The following is a 23,917-nucleotide window of genomic DNA, read 5'->3' as shown; positions in this document are numbered from 1 at the left end:
TGTGACTACTATTCAATAAGTCAAATTGTAACGCTATAATTGTAATATTGCTATGTACGTACCTGTTGTAATAGTACATGCAGAAACCAGTTTTATAATCAAACATTATGATATACATTCCTGTCGTCTGAAGTAAGTATATGCTTGTTTTAATAATTTTAAACAAATAATCATAGATTGTCTAGACCAACAAATAACTTCATAACACCAAATGTACAGATGTTATTTTTTGAATTAACCAGACAAGGAGAGAAACATTAAAGAAAAATATAATGCGATTTGTTTTGGAACGTGATATAAGTCCGGTTCCAACTTTGTATAAGTCACAACTAATAATTAACTGTTTCTCTAATCTCATATTAGTTTTTTAACTGACTTCATTGGTTAATTTTACAAAATTATGCTGAAATACTTTCGCGTATCATAAAAGACCAGGCAACGAAATATCTTCTTTTCTGGTTTCTTCAAAGATGCTTAAAATATATTATCATTCTAGTCAATGTAACCTCGTAATACATATCAGACTTAACAGGCCTTCCAATTTCAATATTACACTTCCAATGTTTGATAATACAGAAATCATTGCGCTTCGAAGATTACCCGTGACGATAGTTGTATTTGCTATAAGTTAAGGTTTTATAATTAGGTATTCTAAATAGATTAGCGGCATCGTACATAATGTACTATGCGTAGTGTAAGTACTGCAGTACCTGTATGTATGTGTATGCCTTACTAGACTGACTAGAGATACCTGCGCTTACGCATTCGTGAATGTTACTGGTATTATTTTTTATGACTATTAAAATATACTACTATCACTTAAAAATACTTGTTTTATATACACCACCCAAAATAAAAAGTCCCGGTCAAAATAAAAGAAGTTTTAAACATTCAAAAATTCATCCTTTATTTTTCTTATAATATATAATGTAACATTTATTTCATATACATATTTTTATTTTCTTTTGATATGATATGACTAGAACATACTTATTACGATAAAATAGTAAGATGTTGCTAAACAGATATAAACATGGAGCTAAAACATTGAGCTGTATGTTGACACCAAGAATATTATCTAACATCCAGAGTTAAAAATATGAATTAGGTGGATTTGCTGTAATAAGTACATCTGCGCGCGCAGCACGAATTATATCGAGGGCTTCGACCAATAGTCGTACGACGTTTATGCACGTAGGTAGCGTTCTCTGTGTGTATTGGTCAAACTGTCGATTAAATTAGCGTCGCCTGTGCTGCTCGCTATTCAAGTACTTGCCAGTTGTATGAGAAGGAATCCTATTCTGAAATGTACTGACATATCGACAAATACATTATCCGTACCTTATTAACAAAATGCAATAAATACTTAGTTGATTTTGAAAATGCTATGACCCATATCATATTCAGTTCGATCGATATTATAACAACCTACACGCTTGTACAACAATGGTACTAATTCCTGTAAATACCATCTAATTTTATTTTAGGTTATATCTGTCATTTTCTTATCCGCCGAAAAGGAAAGGGACGGGTAATCGACAAGCATAAAATTTATGGAACACACGTCAATTTTAAGCACAAATCTAAAACAACCGTCTAAAAATTCGCCCGGGTTATTCATTTATTTACTCATTCTTCCTAAAATTAAGAGCTGTCAATCATCCGTCCCTTTCCTTTTCGGCGGATAAGAAAATGACAGGTATAACTTAAAGTAAAATTAAGAGATGTCTGCAGGAATCGGGGCCAATATCCTTATAAAATAAAAATTGGCACCCACGTTTCTTACCTAATGATTCATCACACTTTCATAATTCGTAAGATTATTAGAGATCTTTTTAAAAGTACATCCAAGATATATCAATGAAACATGGGAATTCATTTGGATTCTGCATTTGTATAGTTCATTCTTTCCGACAGCACTTCTTCAACAATCTTTTGTATCATCTGTCGGTCTTCCGCTTTAATGTCTTCGGGTTTCGTCTTATCATCATAAATTTTCCTATCTATAAGTCTTGCTATCACCTCTTCCACAATAGAGTCTATATTTTCGTTTGTGCGATTATTTGTGTCAACGATATCAATTTTCTCCTCAGATTTTTCTTCTTGCTGTTCATCTATTTGCTGTTCAGTTTCTGTTATGTCTTCAGTTGCTTCTACTTGTTCGATCGGAGCGGTATCTTCTGTCTCAGGTATATCGCCCCTCTCTGGCTTCTCTTCTTCAACACTAGCTATAATATTTTCTGAAAGTTCGTCTGCGATATGTTTGTGACGTTTCATTATTTCTTTCAACTTCTCCTTGGCTGAAGCAACGACTTCTTTACGAGTTTCCGACTTGATTTTGGCTATAGCTTTTTTCTTCCTCTCTTGCCTCAGACTTTTAAGTTCATCAATAGCTTTTTTGGCTTTTACTTTACGACTCTCTTGTTCAACTTCATCCTCGTCACCGTCCACCATTGTTTCAGTAGCGGTCGTTGGAATTTCTTCTTCTTCCTTTTCTTCTTTATCTTCTCCCGATCTAACTTTAGCTGCTTTTTCGGCCATTCTAGTTTGTTCGTCGTACATTTCCTTTGCAACTCTTTCAAAATCAAATATCTCATCCGGTGGAGCCAACTCAATTCTAGCTCGCGAAATAAGGTCGTTTAAGGCCATTTCTTCATCATCATCATCCACTGCAGGGCCTTCTGGATAGTCCCGGTAAGCTTTTCTTTCTAATATAAACAAAGCTGGTTTGGTTTTTATTTTTATTGGGGGGAAAAGACTAAATGTGCCGACTATCTGAGAGAAAGATTCGACGTGATCCAATACGACGTGGGTTCTAGAGAAGGCTTTGAGGTTGGATGAGTACTTGCTCTTGGCCTCGATGATGAGGTGTGTGAAGTGCATGAGGTGCTGGGGGCCGAGGTTCTCGGTCTTGTTGTACTGCCAGTGGTCGTGGATCTGCGTGAAGCGCGTCACGCCCGTCTGCGCCGCCAGGTTGCTGATGTGCACGTTCACATCCGGCTCGTTTTTCAGGATTTTGTGGAATCTGCAATAAGTAAGTTAAAAAAATAAATTATTATATTAAAAGTATATTTAGCTTTTAATATTAAAAGTATTAGAATGCGTGGGCCAATTTTCGCAAGTCGACGACTAGCGCCAATTTTAAGTAATTCCTGAAAAGGCTGAGTTGAGTGAAACTCCACCTAAAAGTCCAGAAAACCACTAATATTGCCGACGACCTCTGATGCACCACGTCAGGCTGAGGCGCAGTAGTTGCCACTGTTCCAATGCAGCTTAGTACAGCATGCTCAAAACCTTCTTACTCAGTAACAGGAGTCAGGACCCAGTATGTACCTGGTTATCGCCACACCGCCAGGGTAGTTAGTCATCGCGACCATAGTGAACGCCGCAGCCATAATCACGTTGGCGACCACCACGCCGATCACGCCTATGAATAGCAGCTCGAAGATAGGTGCCTTGTTACGACGGATAAATCTGGATCAGGAGACACACAAAATCAGTTAAGTATATTATTTAGTCTAGTGGCTGATCTAAGAGTTGCAATTTTGATTTGATTTTATTCATTAGACTGGACGACCTCCGTGGTCCAGTGGTTGACCGATAGGCTCACGATCCGGAGGTCCTGGGTTTGATTCCCGGTGGGTACATATCACAAAAATTACTTTGTGGTATCCCTAGTTTGGTTGGGACATTACAGGCTGATCACCTGATTGTCCGAAAGTAAGATGATCCGTGCTTCGGAAGGCATGTAAAGCCGTTGGTCCCGGTTACTACTTACTGATGTAAGTAGTCGTTACATGAGCCTTGTAAGGGGCTTTTGGCGGCTCAATAGTAAGCCTGACACCAGGGTTGCCGTGGTTGGTACTCCACCTCACAACCCACACGATAGAAGAAAATTAGGCTGTTTCATATCGATGACTAATTAAAAAAACATATTTTGGATCTTAGAATCGGCTACTTACACGTAAGAGCAGGCCGCAGCAGACGCCATATTGAGCAGTGGGAACACGTAGATAATGAACCGGAGCTCCTTGTGTGGCAGGAAGGAGTACAACAGGATATACACTATGGCCGGGGCCACCATCGGTACCAGTCGCCGTTCCAAGTACACGCCCACTGGTATCAACAGGAGACTAGGGCCCAAACCACGCGGGAGAGCCGAGTATATGTACCAGAGAAATGGTGCTGTCTGTGGCATTTAGTTAAGGATTTTATACTATTCACTTACGTTACGTTTATACACTTATATTAAAGGCCAGATAAAATACAAATAATATCGGATCTGCCTATAGTTGATCAAAATTTTGCCATAATCAAGTTCATTAAGTTGTTGTGCAATAAAGTATTATTGAATGATTGATTGAATAAGTACAAATCACTGTAAAGATAGGCTACATAAGCCATCTTCGGGCGCATCAGCGTCGTGCCGACTAGGAGTCGAAGTGGTCGCCATGGCCGAAATCGGTCGGAGAGATCATCATCATCATCAAGTACAAATAATCTTCATTGCACAAAGAAAGAAATGATTACTTACAGATGTAAAAGAGACTTGTTTAATGCAAGGCAATTGGCTGCCTTGTTACTTATACGAATTTCTTCCCAGAAATTAAATTAAATTTTATTTTTTTAATTTAATTTTATTTTTTAAGTAAATGTGATATGATCACCATAAAATATGATCATTAATTATGACCAGCATCATTGTTCTTTTTTTTAATTGTTAATTTGTGTTTGTCTGATGTTTTAATATTGTTATTGTGTATGGCATTTTTTTATAATGAACAATTTCTTTCTTTCATAATTAGTCTGATTTTAGCAGTCGACTTTCTCCCTTTATAAAAGGATACCCCCCAATCAGAGCTCTTGTTCATAATGGTGTTATACCAGAACACTTCAGCTTCGGGCCACAGCAGTCGTCCCCAGAACAAAGAGTCTACCACCACTGTCAATGCTACCAACCCCACTCCTGCAGGAATCGCTATCTTCAACACTCTGTAATGGAAACAAGTATTTATTATCTGTACAACAAAAAGTGTTTATTTCTTGTTTTCAACAGCTTTCAACACGGCAACAGTTTTAAGGCAACCCCAGGAAGTAAGGTTAATGCATTGGGTGTAAACAGAAATAAGTATATTATTTATGTATTATTTTCAGACACTGCAGTCAAAAATCTTCATAGTCTTTACCATATTCTGTTAGTGGCATCATAACAAAAATGTTGAGGGATGATTCTGAGTTGATATCAAGTGGAATTTTCCATCACAAAAGTATACACACTAGACTAAATGACTTCCATACTGAGCTGCTTTTAAACTTTAAGATAGATACAAACTAAAAAGCTTACGTCTTAACATCAATCTTCTGAAAGTGCAAGTCAATGATGAGGAAGAGGCCAAACAACATCGCCAGTTCAGCTCTGAAGATGATGATACCAACTCCGGCTGATATGATAAATTGCTTGTGTTTACCCAAAATCCAACCTTCAAATGCTAGTAACACTGAAAAAATATACAAGTAGGTATATATCTAATACATTTAAAAAAACATTCTATTTAAAAAAGTTCAAAGCAACAATTTTTTGCTATCAATGTAAATTGTTATTTAATTATGTGTATTTTAGCTTTTTCACCTTGAAAAATCACTCACTAAATTGTTGTTTGTTATTGGAATAGGCTGATGATAACATTATTTAAGATCCATAAATAAAAGTTATCTAATTTTTTTTTTTAATTACTATGATCTTGACAAGCTTCCAAGTTTTTTCTACTGTCTGCACGAAGTGATGTTCACTTACCAAGTGGCAAAACCATGATGTTGGGCAAAGGTCGACTCATATAAAACATAAAGTGATACTGGGTGACAGTGATGATAGTATACCACCAGGCGAATGTGTTGCCAAACTGCTTTTGTAGGGCGCTGCGCAATCGGCTCCATGTCACTAGAACGGCCAAAGTTAATGTCAGCCTCACTGGAAAGAAAATACGTCAGGATTCACATATTAGAAAATATGTTATTTGTTTATATACGGAGTACAAATTGTAAACAAAACAGTCAACTCACCAACATATTGTGTCCAAAACTTATTTATCCCCAACAAGTACAGAAAATTCACAATTGGCGCCGATACCGCGGCAATGACAAAAGGACCGATGAAGGTTCGCGGCACCACGCCCGGAAACTCATTGTGATCATACTAGAAAGAAATAGATCGTCAATACTTTGCTAGTCTGCCACTTATGAATCCAAAATTAGATTTTTCTGTTACCTGCGTGAGGTTATGTCGATGATATAGGATGTCGTGAACGGCTTGAATATTGAAACTCTCTTCAACTTTAGTAAACGGACATAACAAAACGTGCATACTAGCGACTATGTAAAGTAATTGAACCATTTTTGTAACTTTTTCAAACCGCGAAAAGTAATCAACCCATCGCTCACCCTGTAATGTCAAACTTTGACATTTGTGTGTGCTTTTTATTTTTTGGCTTGGATTCAATATTTTGAAATCTAACTCCAGTATCGATTTTTTGTCCGTTTTAAGTACGTGTATCCGAACATAAGAATAAGCGTTTCGTTAATTGTACGTTAATGATTTTACATTTATGTTCACTAGTATTATTTATTATTACAATTTGATTGATTTTATCATAACATTTATTTTTAATTATTACAAATTACATAAAGTTTTATTATACTACACGAAACTACAATAAAAGCGCTGATTGATGATGATTTATTATAGAAATTGATATGAATATTTGATGACGAGTATGATGACTTTGTAGGTTACAGCAAAACAAAACGTAATTTTGACAACAACTCAACAATGGTGGAATGGAACGGATTCTGTCCGTGACATTTTTGAGGCACTTTTCGTTTTCTGAGACGAAAAATATCAATAATGATCATAGTTTCACTGAAAATTGTAGTTGCGATAATATCGCTATAATATTTCAATTGACCTTCACTTAAAATCATAAGAATGTGTGATGTTTGTTCCGAGTTTTCGCAGCTTTTATTAAATTGTAAGTTACATTGTTTCGAAATATTGTGGCTTATTTGCCTTCGCATGGCCCATTTTTGTGTGAAATTGTACCAATATTGCAGAAAATTAATTTCCTTCAAGTTATTCTGGGTTAGAAGACGTACTTAATGTTTGTTTCACTGTTGTGACCGTAGGTGAGGCGAGGCTAACAGACGATGTGTTTCAATATCCAACTATCAGCCAGTCGGAGTTGGAAACAGTGCTGAATTACATCCTTTCGTGGCCACAAAGGTAATATCACTCATGCCAATCGATATTCTAGATAATAAACACAATTTGTCTAAAAATCTCAGCTGATAGTCTTTGTTCAAGTGTTTTGTATGAACATCAATGAAGAGTAGTGGAATCTTGATCCTCTGCCATGTTTTGTATATTTATTTGATTTCTAATAAGATGTTTGTTTATATTTAACAAAAATTAACATATATTGAAATTAATGTACTGTATAACCTTCATATATACTTTAATTCTGTGGGAAACAAATAAGCAATTTGTAACTCTGTTAGAAATGTTGGATTTGGTTTCATGTTAATGAACACCATTGTTGGCTATGTAATGAAAGTTTAGAAATGATTTTACATGCAGTCTAGACAATGTTAATGTCTTTTACACCAGAGTTACTGAATACATACCATTTATTTTAGGCAATGTATGTGCTGTTATCGAGATGTGAAGAACTTTGAAAGGTTTTACTTGGTGGTGCAAAGTATACTTTGCTTGTCTGTGTGCCAACTGAAGCAACTCAAGGATGACTTAATAGAGGCTGCTAAGACACCGCCGCAAGAAGATGCACAGGAAAAGAAAACCTCTGAACCTGCTAGCCCACCTAAAAGTGAGGAGAAGAACAATGACGCACCATCTGAACCGGAGGAGTCTAAACCGGCTGAACCATCAGAGCCAGCAAACGAGGAGATACCTCCTAAAGACAGACAGCCATCAACCTCCAAAGATGATGGAGAAGTTTGGCCTATGCAGCAGAAAGAAAAACTAATGCATATAGTATCAAAAATATTCTTGCTCAACTTCCCTTTGTATTTAGCATGCAAGCATTCAGCTCTAAGTCGGTTAGATGACTTGTCAGCTCAGGAGATATCAAATTTAAGTTCTTATTGTGACCTGCATGACACTGAAATACCAGCATATTTACTTAGGAATGTTAGTTTGTTTTGCAAGTTGGGTGGGGTGTGCGCTATGACGTCTGTATTTGAACATGCTACACCAAGCACTCTTCCCCTGTCCATGGCCCATGCAATTGTAGCAGCTGTAGGTAACCTGAAGCTCTGGCTAAACTTCAGGGCTGTCGCACAGTTGTTTATGCCTCTGAGGAGTAAAATATTGAAGTACATGTGCAGCTTAGAAGACAAAGATTTAAGAGTACCAGCAGTTAAAAGTATGGCAGGTAAGATACATTCTTTACTTATAGCTTTTTATTATATAAATCAATAATTGAATATAGTTTTCAAAGTGTTAGTAGTACACCTAAAGCAATAATGTGGTAATTAATATTTATACACATTCCATTCAGATTTTTCTGTTGTGTGTTTCAAAGAGTTAACTTTTCTGCAGATTTCATGTGGGGAGCAGCAAAAGAACCGTTAGACGCGCCACTAGCTTTCGACGGGGATGGTCTTGCGCTAGCGTTCAAGTATTTTAACAGTAGCACGTTGACGATGCGGCTGGCGGGCGTGGCTCAGATCAACGCGCACATAGCGGCACATAATGAACTGTGTGCCGGTGAACCGGCGGTTGATGCTGAACTGGCTGGCCAGCAGCTGGCGTCGTGGCTCACCAATAACAACATCATCGAACATCTATTCGGGCCTAATTTACATGTAGAGGTGAGTCATAACTTCTTACCCACTTGTACTTAAAATTTTGGATCTTAATTTTTTTTTTTCCTGGCTATATCTGCAATCAGTATCTTTTTTTTTTGTTTACTATGAGCAGATTTGGTATAAGTGTATTGTCAGGTAGAGTGTGTCTTCCAGCGAAGACAGCTACTCATAATTAGCTAATCTATGACCACTCATTCTTCTGAATGCTTGTTGTGAGAAATGAAGAAATTAATATTTTGTAGACAGCTTCCATAAACAACTTGCTTATTGTTATACCCAAGCCATCAGTAGGTCATCTCTTAAGTATGATATAGTTTGAGCGAGTTCTGTTATAGTATGCGTCGCGCTAATTACCGCGGACTTTGACCAATAGATGCATAATGACTTTGACCAGCAGACGGCTAATGGTCTAATGGGCGATATTTATAACTTAAAACCATATCATCCACAGGTAATAAAACAGTCGCACATGATACTCAAGTTCCTGGCAGTGGAGGGCCGGGTGACCCCGGAACACGTGGAGCTGGTGTGGGCGGCCGCGCAGCTGAAGCACTGCGGCCGCCAGGTGTACGACCTGCTGCCTGGGTTCATACGAGCACTCGCGCCCAAGCCCTGCGCGCATCTCTACAGCCTGCTCTGCTCGCTGCCGCCTAAAGAACACACTGAACAGGTAAAAGGCGAATATATACGTAGATTAGAGTCAGCTGGCTCCTTCATTATAGACGGCGATATGGCTAACCACCTATCATGTTGGTCTAACAGAGGTTTATCTTGCAATGGATGTACCTCTGACTAGTACAATTGAGATATAGTCGTAAGATTACGTGTTATGTTATTAGATTCATTAAAAAAAAAAAAAAAACTATTTGTGTGTTTATAATTGCTTTTTGATAGTTTATCGATTTAACAGGAAAAATAGTATATAAACAGGAAATATATTAGTTCCATGACGGCTTTTGGAAATGTTTAATAAATTGTGTATTTGATCAAGATAAATCACAAACTTTAACCTATAATTTTAAAGCGTGTAAATGCGTATGCCGTAAGGCTTTTAGATCTTATAATAATAATAAAATAAAACATTTAATTGTACACACATTCATAACTTCATAAGACATTTACAGGAAAAAGTTATTCTAAGGTGGGCAAAGGCAGAATTATTTTACTTTGGTTCTTATATAATATCAATATGATATTGCTTGTTAGTTAACTCACGTTAAGCCGTTGGTCCCGGTTACATTAGCAGTCGTTAATAACCACCAATCCGCACTGGGCCCGCGTGATGGTGCACGTTAATGGGCTGGTGATGATGATTGCTTGTTAATCAAGTCCTAAATTAAAGTAGCGCAAAAGCGATCTAACGAATATGGATATTTATATAAGTTCGAAATAAACTATTATTATTAAGAAATTTCGAATTCATTTAAATTTCGTGACAACATTTACAACGTTAATATGAGTATGTTTAACCTAATGTAAACCCAGGACACTTCATACAAAAAACCTCGTTTTACACAGACGCTACCCATTGACTTAAACATACACATGAACAGCGGAGAGTTGCCGCTCTATAGGAAGTATTATCCTTTATTGTGTGGCCAAGTAACCAATGTACCCCGTCGGCGGCCCCAGAGCCTGTACCTGGCGTCGGCGCTGATGCGCGCCATGTGGGCCCGCTGCGGCGGCGCGGGCGGCGCGGCGGGCGCGTGCCGCACGCCGCCGCCGCTGGAGCCGGCGCTGCGCCACGCGCCGCCCGCCTGCAAGCCTATACACAACTCCTCCTCCGAGGCCAGCGTCAGCATGGACCAAACTAACTCCGACGATGATCCCGTGAGTCTCCTACCTGTCTATTTATGTCTCTCTATTTAAGAGCTGCGCTTGTCGGTGGAGTAATCGCCATTCCTCTCTTCTTCCCGCCAAATCCTTCAACTCCTGACACGACACGACCTGCACCTTCTCTATTATTTGGTCTATTTATGTAACTAACTTATTTTAATAAGAGTAAGATAATGTATTTCAATACAAAAGATTACATACGTACGGCTCAAATTGATAACCTCGTTCTTTTTTGAAGTCGGTTAAAAATATATAAAAGATAATGAAACATACTTGTGTCACGTGCGGAATCAGTGCTAATTAGGCAATGCATCTGCTTATCAATAATCAAGAAATTTCGAGTTCTATGGGTGTATTTTTTTTAATTTGTAGCTTTGGCCTTTTTGTTTTTAAAAGTCTTCTTTATTTAAAAACCCATAATTTTTTTACAGAAATAAACGTTATGTACCTTTTTTCTAAGCAAAATAAATACTTAATATATCGCTTGAGAATGTCTTAATTTGTGTCATATTTTTCAGTGTGAAGAGCTAAGCACATCAGGCGAGGAGGCCGGTCCCACGCCAAGAAAACAAAGTAAACATCAACGGGAGTTGACCGGTAAAGTATCTTCACGTACAGCCTGGCAAATGGAGTAAAAGTACCATTGCATTGCATACATGTTTTTACCCCTGGCAATAATGGCCTCCGTGGCCCAGTGGTTGAGCGTTAGGCTCACGATCCGGAGGTCCCGGGTTCGAATCCCGGTGGGGAAATATCACAAACATTACTTTGTAATCTCTAGTTTGCTTGTCCGAAAGTAAGATGATCCGTGTTTCGGAAGGCACGATAAGCCGTTGGTCCCGGTTGCTACTTACTGATGTAAGGTGGATGACCTCATCAACCCTGAAGTCAGGGTTATTATTGAGCCGCCAAAGGTCCCTGACATGACTCGCGTAGTGACTAAGTACTTACATCAGTAAATAGTAATCGTCTTACATTCGGACAATCGGGGAGTCAGCCTGCAATGTCCTAACTAATAGGGCAAGGATTAGGGCTCACAAAATTGTTTTCAAGTTAAATAAATAATAATCAGGACACGGTTTACAATATAACGGGCGCCACTATGTTCTAATATTGTACAACCAAAGGAATGGTCCGACAATGCGCCTGCGCGATGTCCGATGACGATTACAAACTATTGATGTGTTTTATTGTATGTCTACCATTCAGTTAACAATTTTTCGCAGTTTATAATCTCACTACATTTGTTATGAACTAACTGTACTTCCACATTACAAATGTTATCACTTAGAACAACGCACTCAATTAATTCTCTTTTGCCAAACTGTAATCACGAATTAGTCACACAGTATATTATGCAGGACGTATGTTTGACAGCGGAACAAGAATGGCTGCGCGAAGGAGAAGAACTCACGAAGAAGGAGTGTGCTGCTCTGAAGTCTTGTCAGAAGTGAGTAACATCTTATTAAATATGCTTCATTATCTTTATTTATTTACTAAATGACCCGGTGAATTTCGTATCACGCTTTTCCATATTTTCTCACCATTTCTTTCCCTGTACTTCCACGAATATTTCAATAGACTAAAATTAGCCAAATTGGTTCAGCTGTTCTCGAGTTTTAGCGAGAGTAACGAATACGAACAGCAATTCATATATATTAGACACAATGAGCAGTTCAGTACAATTAATGAATATATTTCAATAAGATAACATTTTACAGTCTTCTCAGTGCGCGGTAAGAATTAGATTTGTCAAAGGACTTAAGCTAGTGCTTGACGTTCATTAGCATAGTGATGTATCAGTCGATATTATTAGATCGATCGATTCTTTTCTATCTAACATTATATGTATTATTTCTAAACTGTTTCAATGAAATGCTATTTCATAAGAATAAGTACAACAAAATTTATTTATTTAATTAAAGTTAAGTCGGTCGTAGGAAGTAGGGATGTTTTTATCGTATCAATAGCAAATCGTATCTTTTATCCACACATAATTTCACACACACTTGGAACCGATACACTTACCAGACCGCCAGCATTCCGCGCCCCACTCTGCTTGTCGAGAGCATGATTTAAACATGTGCTTTAGAGAAGGAGGGAAAGAGTTCCCTTCCCACGCGCACCCAACGCGTGGTTCAGCGCTCGTATGCAGTAGTTACGAATAATGCAATAATATATGTAATCTTATTAGATTATTAGACATTATTATGTATGTTTGTGTCAGACGCAGCAAGCGCGCCGGCAGCAGCGGTAGCGCGAGCAGCGGCGCGGAGGAGCTGCTGCGCCCGCGCAAGAAGAAGCTCTACAAGAAGCGGCACAAGCCGGGCAAGACGAGGCATTTCCGTGAGTGATGTGGTCGACATACATTTCATGTTTTCGCCCTTGTATCTTTAGTTCGTTTTTTATTCGTCTTCTTTCGTAAACAAATATGGCGCCCTAATGTCTATCTTTTAAGAACTTGTGAGTTTTATTATTAAAAATAAATTCAAATAAGCCATATATCCATCAGGTTATAATTAACAGATATCCTCCACATCTTCACATTGAGGCAATGTGCCCAATAATCTGGCAGCGGTTCGCCACTGAATAGCTATCCAATGCTTCTTAATTATATACACTGACTTATACATAGTTGACGAGGAGTGGGTGCATACTATACACTTCTGTCTACCGCTTCGGGATGCAGGCGTGATGCTATGTTTTGTTGTATATCCTGACTATGGTTCGTTTTCTGGCAGCAGCAGCTCAGCTGAAGACGACGGAGCTGGCCGAGTCTGTGTCGGAAGTGGAGGAGGAGTCTTCCGGCAGCGACACGGCTCATTGCCAGCTGCTGTGCGACAACGTCGACGCCAGGTATTACAGCTTCATATTTCGATGGAATGTCGCACTTCATTGGCTCAAAGCGCATCATGAGTAGACCACAAGGTGGATCTATGACCTTCCGAAGGTCGCGGAAAAATCGCTGGATGCGAGCAGCAGAGAGGATCGGTCATTGTGGCGAGGCTTGGGGAGGCCTACGTCCAGCAGTGGAAGATTTCCGGCTGATGAGACGACAAATGCAAGTTGTCCTCGCTTAATCACGTGGATTTGACGTGCAATGACGTCTTAAATTGGATAGTGATAGGATTTCACGAGACATTGTTATTAAATAATATAATGCATTGAATCCATTATTCAGAAGACTGATGGAGCTGCGTCTGATGGAGAGCTACAAGCGACGCGGCGACGAGGAGGAAGGCAGCGCGTCGTCCGCCATATCCGCGCACTCGCACCGCCACCTGCCGGACCTTGATGAAGACGACTCCGCCTGCGAGGAGGAACTGGCGCGGCTTGCGGCTCAGGTATACTGGCTTGTGGCTTCTAGAAAGGCAGTGCCTCGTTCATATCCGTGTACTTCACAGCTTCAAACCTAGCATTTCTGGAGCTAGTCTTTCGCTGGTTGGTAACACATACACGTGAACTTATGTATGTATGTGTCTATTTCCCGTTAGGGTAGACAGAGACACCACCCGAACCGCCGTGTGGCCAGGTTTAATGATACACATATAGGGATGTTTCAGCGCCAGTTTCGCTATTATCAAGGTCTTACCGACAACGTATCCCCCAGGCACAATGTCTGACGGAGTACCAGACACAGAGCGCGCTGGCGGGCGCCCTGGAAGGCAAGCGCGCGCGGCCGCCGTCGCCTGCGCCGGCGCCGCTGCCCTTCAACGTGGACGACGTGTGTCGGCCCGGGAACACGCTGCTCTGGGACCTGCTGCAGGACGGCAATATTGTGAGTTGGTTGACATCGACGACACTAATATAATCGTTTACTAAATTTATAAAAGGAGAAACGACCTGACTAACTGTTATACGCATTTGGCTGGACGATTTATGAGGAGGTTGAAATTTCCCTTAATGGGTAAACATTGTGAAGGGTTTGGAAATTTATCCTCTTAGGGGTGAACTGTCAAAACCTCAAGCTACAACTGTTATAAAAAAAATAACTCGCTCATCAACGCCCAAACTGCTGAGGTTAGGAACCTGAAGTGGATTAACGGAGTACTGTTTCTTTTATGAAGGTGGCATCTCAAACACGTAATAAATGAATACTTTTCTCATCTCAGCTCCTAAAGCAGTTATATAAATAAACTGACATCTCGTTATGATTTATTTACAGGAACAACTCGGAGAAGGATTAGCGTTAGAAGCAGAGAAGGCTCTATGCGCGCTATTGTGTTTTAGCACAGATAAGTTCATTAGGATAAAGTTTATCGAGGGCTGTCTGGACAATCTGGCTAATCATAGGTGAGTGAAACGAAAAGATTGACTATACTGAAATATCTTGTCTATTTGTTAATTGATGACTAATAAAATAAATGCTTCACAGGTCCGTGGCGGTATCGCTTCGTCTATTACCGAAATTGTTTTCGTCATTTCAACAACTTCGTGGCATGGATATGCATCAGGTTAGTTTAACCTCACGTTTTTACTACTTTCTTTGTTTAAATTCATCATTACTTTTATTCTATTGTATAGTATTCTATAGTGGACAGTCCGTCTTGAAGCCGAACTGAAGAGAAGGCAGACGTCTATCTTAGAACGAATTAGCTACTCATAGAGTAGACAGATGAAAAGTTTTACGACGACATGAGCATGGATCGATGTTGCGATTCCATATATTGTACTGACAGTTAATAATGGTGACCCTTGTCTTTCACGGAATGACATTTGCGTCGCAGGTGGTAATGTGGGCGGAGCGCGAGCGCGGCATGATGCGCCTGTTCCTGGAAGACCTGCGCCACTACATGTGCCGCGCACGCGCCGGCTCGGGCGACGCGGCGCACTACGCGCACATCACCGAGCTCACCGTGCGCCTGCACTTCCTCACTGCCATATTTTCACCCGTCGGATCACCGCAGCATTTCAGGTCAGTATTTTGTGATGCCAAACCAAACAGGGGTATTTTAGACAAATGTCATAACTGAGATCACAACAGACGTTGAAATGACGCCGATTAACCTAATGATCATTGTCCTTAAAAAGTCACCTCTAGCGGTCTCGTATGATTTTACCTTTCGCAGGCTAACAGTAGAGCAAGTGGAAGAGCTATGGCAGTGCCTGGTGGTAAAGGGTTCAGGCGAGTGCGCGGACTGCCTATACTCGTGGCTACTGTCGCATACCAAGTCGCCGGAACAACACGCGTTGGGTCTCGACGCGCTGAGGTTTCTGTACGTTGAGAAGATGCCCACACTCGATCCTGAGGTGAGTAGTTGAAGGCAGCAAGAAGATTTGACGTTAGTTTCTTTCGTTAGATGTATGTGGCCGGTTTGAGGACCTCCGAAAGTTGAAAGAAGTCATGGGAAATGCCCAAGGTAAAAAATAGCAATGATTGAATTCAGTTTGATAATGAATTAATGATTTATTTAATAAGAAAAGCCAAAAAGTTTCAGTTGTGTTGTTATAATGATTTACGGAGAATTCAATATTAGCATTATCTCGATCATCGCAAACCTTTTTTTTCCCTACATTTAAAAAACAAGTCTGCTGGAAGAAATTTCTACTAGAAATAAGGTGAACTGTTTGTCCGTCTCGTGTTAGTCTAATTGTTTTTATATTTTGTTCTGTATAGTTTAAATTGTTAAATAAATAAATAAACAGAACATAGAGCAGTTTACACAGGTCTCCCTTTAACAACCGCTTGGTGTATGGAGAATAATTCCGCCTTGCTGCTGGATTAGGGTGGTGGATACACACTACAGATTGGTGGAGCTAATGTCCAACTCTACCTTAATATTTTCTCTATAATCCAACAGACAATCAGCATAATGGGCCTGAGCCTATACCAGCAGCTGTGCAACCTGGCGCGTATGGCGCTCGGCACAGGAGACACCCGTGATTCTGCGCACCCGCATACTCTCGCCATGGACCACCTGTGGAAGATCGCGCTCCGGGCCAATAGCACTGGTATGCTCTAAACGATCCAATTCTACTCACCATCATACTCATTAACGTACAAAAAAAACCGCTATCTCTTGCCCAGCTGGATGGGATTAGCTTTTATATAATTTAAGCACATTCTCCTTTTGATAGTATTTGTCACACAACGACAAATATTTGATGATATTATAGTACCTATTGCAGGTAGATCATTGATTATTATAATACACATTGAAGAATGACATTATTCTGTTTCACAAAGTTATAACTTTCTTGCTTTTCTTTGTAAACATTACCAAAACTATTTTAATAATTAAACGTTTCTTTCATGATAGACGTGTCAATGGGCGCAATCCAGTACCTGAACAGTTACTACATGGGCCAGCAACTCCAGCAAGAAGATGATTTCGTTTCCAAGTGCATGTTCCATCTCTCTTCCGCCGCCGAGCGCCTCATATCCAAAGAGCAGGACAACGATACTTCCATGTCGCAGAGTATGAGCGAAGATGGGAAAGTGGAGGAAAAGACTCCGGATAAGAAGAACATATACGAACATATGACAGAGGAAGCTGCGTTGCAGTGCATTCAGAGGGCTCTGTTGCTGTTGAAGACTCACTTGGATACCTTCAAAAGACGGTAAGTTCCCTTACTTCGCTCTTATCAACAGATCACTCTACTTTTTGTAAAGTTTGGTCTTGGTTGCGGGGCTTTTAGGCAATATCATAATTTAATGGCACAGAGACAGATCACAAACTTCGCACACTATCTATGTACACTGGGATCTTCAAACGCGGATGCGGCGTACTTGTCAACTTAGACGTAATATGCTGCGTCAATTGGTCCAATTTTTCGGTATTTGTCGCGATATTGACGGATATAATAATAAAATAATCATCAATGTCTATTACACAAAAAAATGTCCTCCAGATACGCATACCACCTACGTCGTTGGGCACTAGCCGAATCGGGCGCGTGGGAGGGCTCGGGCGGGCCGGGCTGTGTGCGGCTCACGCTGCAGCCCGCCGGCGCCGGGCCGCGGGCCTCGCTGTCTCTGCACCACTCCGACCTGGTGGCGCATCTGCGCGCGCACGTGCACGTCTGGTGGGAGAAACAGGTGAGATGTTGGAGAGAATGAGTTTCCACCAAAGCGCAGAGAAGTGGAGACGAGCAGAGATATGCAAGAGGTGACCAATCACCGCGAGGGAGAGTACGACAGAGTGTCTTTTCTCTCGCTCTCTCGCACATTGTGATTGGTAAAAATGTCCTGTAGTTCAACTGGTAAGACTAACTGGGAATAGGAGGTAGATTTTGACTGCACCACTGGAGATTCGTCAATTCTGAGATATAGATTGCACATCTAAGTGATACCTCGTCTGATGAGTCATCAGTGAAAACTAATCTTTGCGGCATAATTATTCTTTGACTTATCCTAAGCTTTGTAGATTCTGACCGCTAGGATTTTCAATCAACCTTCATTCGTAGATCCAAGGAGAGGATGGTGTAACTGCTCTGTCCACGGATGGTCCGCTTCGGATGATCACTCAAGGTCAAGAGCTGACGATAGACTACGACGAGAGGACGCTTTATGATATGGGGTTTAAGGATAATCAGGTACATACAGTTTTCTATTATATTCTAAACATTTTAAACCGGTATCCAGGACTATCCTAACTTTTACTAGTTTGCCAATTAAGCCATCGCCGCAGCTCAATGTCTATTTCTTTCACGTCGGTTTCGTACTTTTCATCTGCCAAGTCTTTATTTGTCATAGTTTATTGTTGCCGTGTATCTAGGAACGTCGGTTTTCCTTCTATATTTATTTCTTATTAGTGCATAAAGTATTTAAATATGTATTTTTATTTCATGTGGAATGAACTAGATGATTAATAAATAGATTGCGCAAATACTCATGCATCTCATTCTTTTGCAGTTGGTATTCGTGTCAGTGGGCGTGGGAGGACGCGGCGCGTGGGCCGAGTGGCCGTCCGCGCAGCCGGCGCCCGCGCGCGCTCGCCTACCCACCCTGTTACTACTAGATCCCACGTACTTCCATCAGCTGTTCACACTCATGCAGGCGCTCGGACAAATGAAGGAGCCCGGCGGAAATGGGGTAAGTTGCTAGAGGGATAACATTTAACAAGAAAGCGAGGTACGCTATAATAGCTTGTCGCACTTTGGATGAGTTTCCGTACGAATTTATACATGTACGAACACTTTACTTTGATGACCAACCAGCACCTAGTAACGCACTTTTATATTACTTAAAAGATTGGGAATAGTTGGGCTACTGTACCGCGTCTTAGGTATCAGATGCGCGAGGATGGGAAAAGAGAACGCATAAATTCAAATAATGCTCTTGACAGATAGAGATAGATGATGATGTAGGCGGCCTCTCACGAGCGGTTACACTATGGTACACATCGGTTTCTATAGAGCGCATGGTTTGCCAGAAGACCTGAAAATATACATGTATTTTTTATCATACAGGAACCAACAGCACACACTAAAGCGCAGCTGTTATCCAGACGAGTATGGGACATACTACAAGCTGTGCCACTCAACCCTACACTGTTGGAGGCTTTCCAAAACCCCATAGAGAGCAAGCTGCCGGAATTACTTGACCCCAACAGCCCGCAGAAACTGATGTATTCGTTACACATAATAGACAAACTAAGCTCAACTAACAGTGGTTCAAATGTAAAGGAAGTTGCGGGGACTGACAAAAGTGAAGAAGAGAAAGTTTGTGTGGAGAACTGGAATGAACTGTTTATTAAGAAAGGAGGGTTAAGGTTGCTGTACGATATCATGATGTCAGGTGAGTCAGAGATTTAAATATGGTTAATAAATCGTCAGATTCCGTTAAACTTGACTGAATGGTGCGCCTTGGGAGATACCTATACCCGGTGGTGGTCGATTTATAGCCTGCTTACCTACTACATCTACAGTACTTTTCTCCTTTAGGTGGGCTGCAACGCAGTGATGATAGCGAGTGGAGACAAGACTGCCTAGCATTACTATTGCAGCTGTTGTGCCGTATCGGCACGCTTCCTTCTTCAGACCCCGCGCAGACTCCTAAGTTACACCCGGTAAGTAACCCTAGCACGTAGCAAAGGATTTTTCATGAAAAATATTGTCTTTATAGGACTAATTTTATTTTAATTTCACAATTCTCAAACCAGTTCTGTCTCTTTCTTACACCACACGAAAGAAGAGGAAGAATAGACGATCAGTCCGAGAATTTCATTTTCCCTCGTTACATTCGTGTTTACTCTGCCATAACATTGACAAATTCTCCATCGTTATAGTCGTTGCTGTCATTAATGAGTGTAGAAGAAACTACTGAAAGGCTGATCTCAATCTTATGTGAGGCTGCTACGGTGAAGGAGCCTACTACGTATAAGACTGGATTCTGGGGGCGAGCACAGGTAAGATTATTCAGTTGTAGTTCTGCATTTTACTGACGGGTATCAACTAGCTGTTTCTTAGAGAATCCATTCGATTCGTCCAAAATTTAAATTAAATCATAAAATCCGTAAAGATGTATGAAAAATTTAAAAATTACGTCACATTTGTATTTGTAATCGATTTTGAATCACTCATTATATTTTGGTGCCTCTAACCCAACTCTGTACTGTGCAACCTGCAACTGCATTATCAACGCAAGGTATGAGTTCGCGACCCTATCAAAGGAACTGGGGTTCTAAAAAGGCCGAATTGAAGAAATTTATCTATAAACGAATTTGAATTTTGAACGCAATATTGCAAATTGACATTTGCGCATATAAAAGTAAGTGCGCGATGGACATCATCATTATCGTATCGAGACACAAAAGCAGTCATATAACATGCATATAACATGTCTAATGCCAAACGCAGGTGGTGCAGCACGCGATGCGCATGTGCGTCTGGTGGGCGCGCGGCGGCGGAGACGCAGTGGCGCTGGCGTGGTCGCTGCGACGCGCCGCGCCGCGGCTGCTGCTAGATGACGCAGACCCAGCGGTAAGATCTACAAACTAGTTGTATTTGGTTACAATTCAAACTGTTACATACGCTTTTCAGAATCTACGTCATTTCGTAGAGAAACTGGCCGATAATAACTCTGACTCTGAGTGATTTAAAAGAATTTAAATCACTTTTGAGCATTACGTTCCATCCTTTTGCCCCAATTTGAGTGGCGAGTGTCTGTGTGGTCCCGACTGCTTTTATACGTTCAAACAAACTTTACTACAGATTCACCTGCAGTAATGAAAGCTAAGTAAAACATCTTTCACACAAAAGACAAACAAACATGCCTCTGAATGAACACCCCTTTTCGACATAATATTTACGAGTATAAATACAGGTACGCCGGGAAGCCGGTAGCGCTCTATACCGCTTATGCGCGGGTGGAGAGGTGGCGGTACTAGCACCGCTACTACAGCTGCTACTAGAACACCTCCCCCGGGCCGCGGACATGAGGCCGCACCACGGACACCATCCCCATCACCACCACGAGGTTAGTACTCTGCCTTTATACACAAAATAATCAAGGGTTAACGTCAAGATTTGGCATGCCAAGCAAATTTCAATCGAATTATTGGAAAATGACAATCAGATGACAATTTGATGCTAGATTGTTTTAATGTTATGAAACCTGTAACTTATCTTAAGATGTCTTTACCATCGACCTTATCATCGGTTTGAAGCACATAACTACTTACAACACGAAAGTGGACACAAGTTGTAGACGCTGTTTCATAGAGTATTATTGACAGGTTGTACATCATCATGCAGAAGAAGGCAAAGAGCCGTATGGCCCGGCATGTAGAGATTACTTCTGGTTAGTCTGCAGACTCATAGATGGTCTACCCGAGGATTTTTTCAAAGGTAAAATAAACTTATACTTGTATATTTATTATCCCCTCCACTGCTTAGCCACCCCTCTCTTTCTAGCCATCCTTTCTGAACGTGTGCAAGTCGTACCTTGATATCCCGAATACCTCACAATGTTATCTGACTTGCTGATTGTCTGCCGCGCAGTCCTAAACCATCTCAAAAACGATACAACAAACGACATCACACTCAATATAGTGGATAACAACGTATGTATTGGGCGTACCAAGTTATGCGTACCGTCCACCAAGTTACTCCACTTTTGTTATTTCTTGATCTTTAAAATGTTCTCCTGCACGCAAGTTTCCTTACGATAATTGCTAATGACTCAATGATGTCATAATGTATTTTTTCTACTCCTCTACTTTAATCTGGCATTTAAATAACCAAAAAGTCTAATATAAGTACATACATAATTAAACTCTTTGAAAAAGTGTACGCTCTATGGCCTATAAAAGCATTGTTTACAAAGTGTAACTGTACTATAATGTCGCCAAAAAAGCATTGTTGTTGTTTTTTTTTTTTTGACCTGGAAACTGGCACCTTTACTTTGTTTGGTGCCATAGATATACTATAAAAAAAAAGTATACATTTGCCGCCATTTTCCCGCGTGTTGGAAAATAAATTGGAAAATTTTTGTGTTTCGTTTAAAATTACGTCGTCGTAGAAAAAGTATTGTATGCAACGTTGTATAACTAGGTCAAAAAATGCTCGTGGCGTCTCTTATTGCGATGTTCGCCAAGGCTCACATCGCAACTCACGCCACTCGCATTTTTTGACCCTTCTTATACAACTGTTGCATAAAATACTATTTTCTACTCCTCTACTTTAATCTGGCATTTAAATAACCAAAAAGTCTAATATAAGTACATACATAATTAAACTCTTTGAAAAAGTGTACGCTCTATGGCCTATAAAAGCATTGTTTACAAAGTGTAACTGTACTATAATGTCGCCAAAAAAGCATTGTTGTTGTTTTTTTTTTTTTTTTGACCTGGAAACTGGCACCTTTACTTTGTTTGGTGCCATAGATATACTATAAAAAAAAAAGTATACATTTGCCGCCATTTTCCCGCGCGTTGGAAAATAAATTGGAAATTTTTTGTGTTTTGTTTAAAATTACGTCGTCGTAGAAAAAGTATTGTATGCAACGTTGTATAACTAGGTCAAAAAATGCTCGTGGCGTCTCTTATTGCGATGTTCGCCAAGGCTCACATCGCAACTCACGCCACTCGCATTTTTTGACCCTTCTTATACAACTGTTGCATAAAATACTATTGATATATGAACCAATCTGTACACTGCAGAGGGCGCAACATCAGAGGATAGCGGGGCGCCCGACCTAAACGAGCTATGTGAACAGATCCGCTCCTCGCTAGAGAAACGGGAGATAATAGAGAAAAGATCCGAACCTTGCACTCCCGACGATGGTTTATACGGACAACTGAGTTTGTTGACGCATTTACTGAAACATCCACTCAGGTTCAAGACTTCTGAGCAAGGGAAACGGACATTGGAGATGGTAAGTTACAAACGGGATTTTTCTAAAAATGTTATCATAAAAAATGAATTTATAGACCTATAATCTCTCAAAAAAAAATCTTTCAGGTTTTCGGTTTTCTATTCGACGTACCTAACCCAGATAAACGAAACCTACCAAAGTGTAAATCGCAAAAGTCGCGGGCGGCGGCGTATGATTTACTAGTTGAACTAGTTCGGGGCGCTCCCGATAACTACATGGTGCTACACAACAAACTTATGGAGCATCACAAACCGGGTGAGTGGTGTCTTATGTTTTTGTCTTAAAGACAGAGAGGTGAATACAGAGTCTCTAAGTAGCCGATCTACATACATGCTCAAAATTGTACTTGCTTCCGAATCAAATAAGCGTTGTTTTACTTAAATAGGAACTTTCGTAAAAGATTCCACTTTTGAGAAAACTCCGCGTCTTCTGTCTTTCATTCAGATGTTATAAACATTCTATTTACGAGCTGTATTACCCAAACACAGGCCATCAGTCCTCGTACCCATGGGACTACTGGCCGGCGGAAGAATCTCGCTCGGAGTGCGGGTACGTGGGCCTGACCAACCTGGGCGCTACGTGCTACATGGCGTCGTGCATGCAGCACCTGTACATGATGCCCGGCGCGCGCGCCGCCGTGCTGTGCGCGGACCCCGCCGCCAGCAGGCACGCCGCCACTCTGCATGAGATGCAGAGGATGTTCGCTTATCTTATGGTGAGACATTTAGTAGGCTCAGATTTTTAGGCTGAATATATTCCGCTCGTAATGTAGCTATGTAGGACTTACCAATCTGGATACATATAATTTTTCTTTTCCAAATTTCGTTATACTGGGTATTATATGGATATCGTTGGAGCAGTGTTATCGGATTATTTATTAGT

At 40.4% G+C, this 23,917-nt stretch overlaps 2 protein-coding genes across 2 annotated transcripts in view; one reads left to right on the top strand and one right to left on the bottom strand.

The window, feature by feature from the left end:
* Positions 1-881: 881 nt before the first annotated feature.
* LOC126374981 (dol-P-Man:Man(7)GlcNAc(2)-PP-Dol alpha-1,6-mannosyltransferase) lies at positions 882-6,451 on the bottom strand. The gene is made up of 8 exons (XM_050021787.1): positions 6,266-6,451; positions 6,061-6,193; positions 5,795-5,968; positions 5,345-5,498; positions 4,848-4,992; positions 3,963-4,189; positions 3,334-3,474; positions 882-3,025 (listed from the first exon to the last, which is right to left on the bottom strand). Exons 1-8 carry the CDS (start codon positions 6,389-6,391, stop codon positions 1,876-1,878), a joined length of 2,250 nt encoding a protein of 749 aa, XP_049877744.1. The 5' UTR covers positions 6,392-6,451; the 3' UTR covers positions 882-1,875.
* Positions 6,452-6,835: 384 nt separating this feature from the next.
* Positions 6,836-23,917, top strand: part of LOC126374978 (ubiquitin carboxyl-terminal hydrolase puf) — a 35,702-nt gene continuing 18,620 nt past the window's right edge. The window contains exons 1-30 of the mRNA XM_050021784.1: positions 6,836-7,025; positions 7,180-7,276; positions 7,690-8,444; positions 8,612-8,883; positions 9,332-9,550; positions 10,513-10,710; positions 11,235-11,313; positions 12,094-12,166; positions 12,944-13,062; positions 13,458-13,572; positions 13,898-14,060; positions 14,327-14,494; positions 14,882-15,009; positions 15,092-15,170; positions 15,444-15,631; positions 15,786-15,966; positions 16,518-16,668; positions 16,977-17,277; positions 17,569-17,755; positions 18,124-18,252; positions 18,572-18,751; positions 19,129-19,456; positions 19,603-19,727; positions 19,947-20,066; positions 20,518-20,640; positions 20,984-21,136; positions 21,396-21,507; positions 22,821-23,035; positions 23,122-23,290; positions 23,524-23,750. Coding sequence (XP_049877741.1) covers positions 6,983-7,025; positions 7,180-7,276; positions 7,690-8,444; positions 8,612-8,883; positions 9,332-9,550; positions 10,513-10,710; positions 11,235-11,313; positions 12,094-12,166; positions 12,944-13,062; positions 13,458-13,572; positions 13,898-14,060; positions 14,327-14,494; positions 14,882-15,009; positions 15,092-15,170; positions 15,444-15,631; positions 15,786-15,966; positions 16,518-16,668; positions 16,977-17,277; positions 17,569-17,755; positions 18,124-18,252; positions 18,572-18,751; positions 19,129-19,456; positions 19,603-19,727; positions 19,947-20,066; positions 20,518-20,640; positions 20,984-21,136; positions 21,396-21,507; positions 22,821-23,035; positions 23,122-23,290; positions 23,524-23,750 — 5,397 coding nt within the window. The 5' untranslated portion in view covers positions 6,836-6,982. The remainder of the gene's footprint in view (positions 7,026-7,179; positions 7,277-7,689; positions 8,445-8,611; positions 8,884-9,331; positions 9,551-10,512; positions 10,711-11,234; positions 11,314-12,093; positions 12,167-12,943; positions 13,063-13,457; positions 13,573-13,897; positions 14,061-14,326; positions 14,495-14,881; positions 15,010-15,091; positions 15,171-15,443; positions 15,632-15,785; positions 15,967-16,517; positions 16,669-16,976; positions 17,278-17,568; positions 17,756-18,123; positions 18,253-18,571; positions 18,752-19,128; positions 19,457-19,602; positions 19,728-19,946; positions 20,067-20,517; positions 20,641-20,983; positions 21,137-21,395; positions 21,508-22,820; positions 23,036-23,121; positions 23,291-23,523; positions 23,751-23,917) is intronic.

This window comes from Pectinophora gossypiella, chromosome 18 (genome assembly GCF_024362695.1).
Source record: "Pectinophora gossypiella chromosome 18, ilPecGoss1.1, whole genome shotgun sequence".
NCBI lineage: Eukaryota > Metazoa > Arthropoda > Insecta > Lepidoptera > Gelechiidae > Pectinophora > Pectinophora gossypiella.
This window is presented reverse-complemented; position numbering and strand designations above follow the sequence as displayed.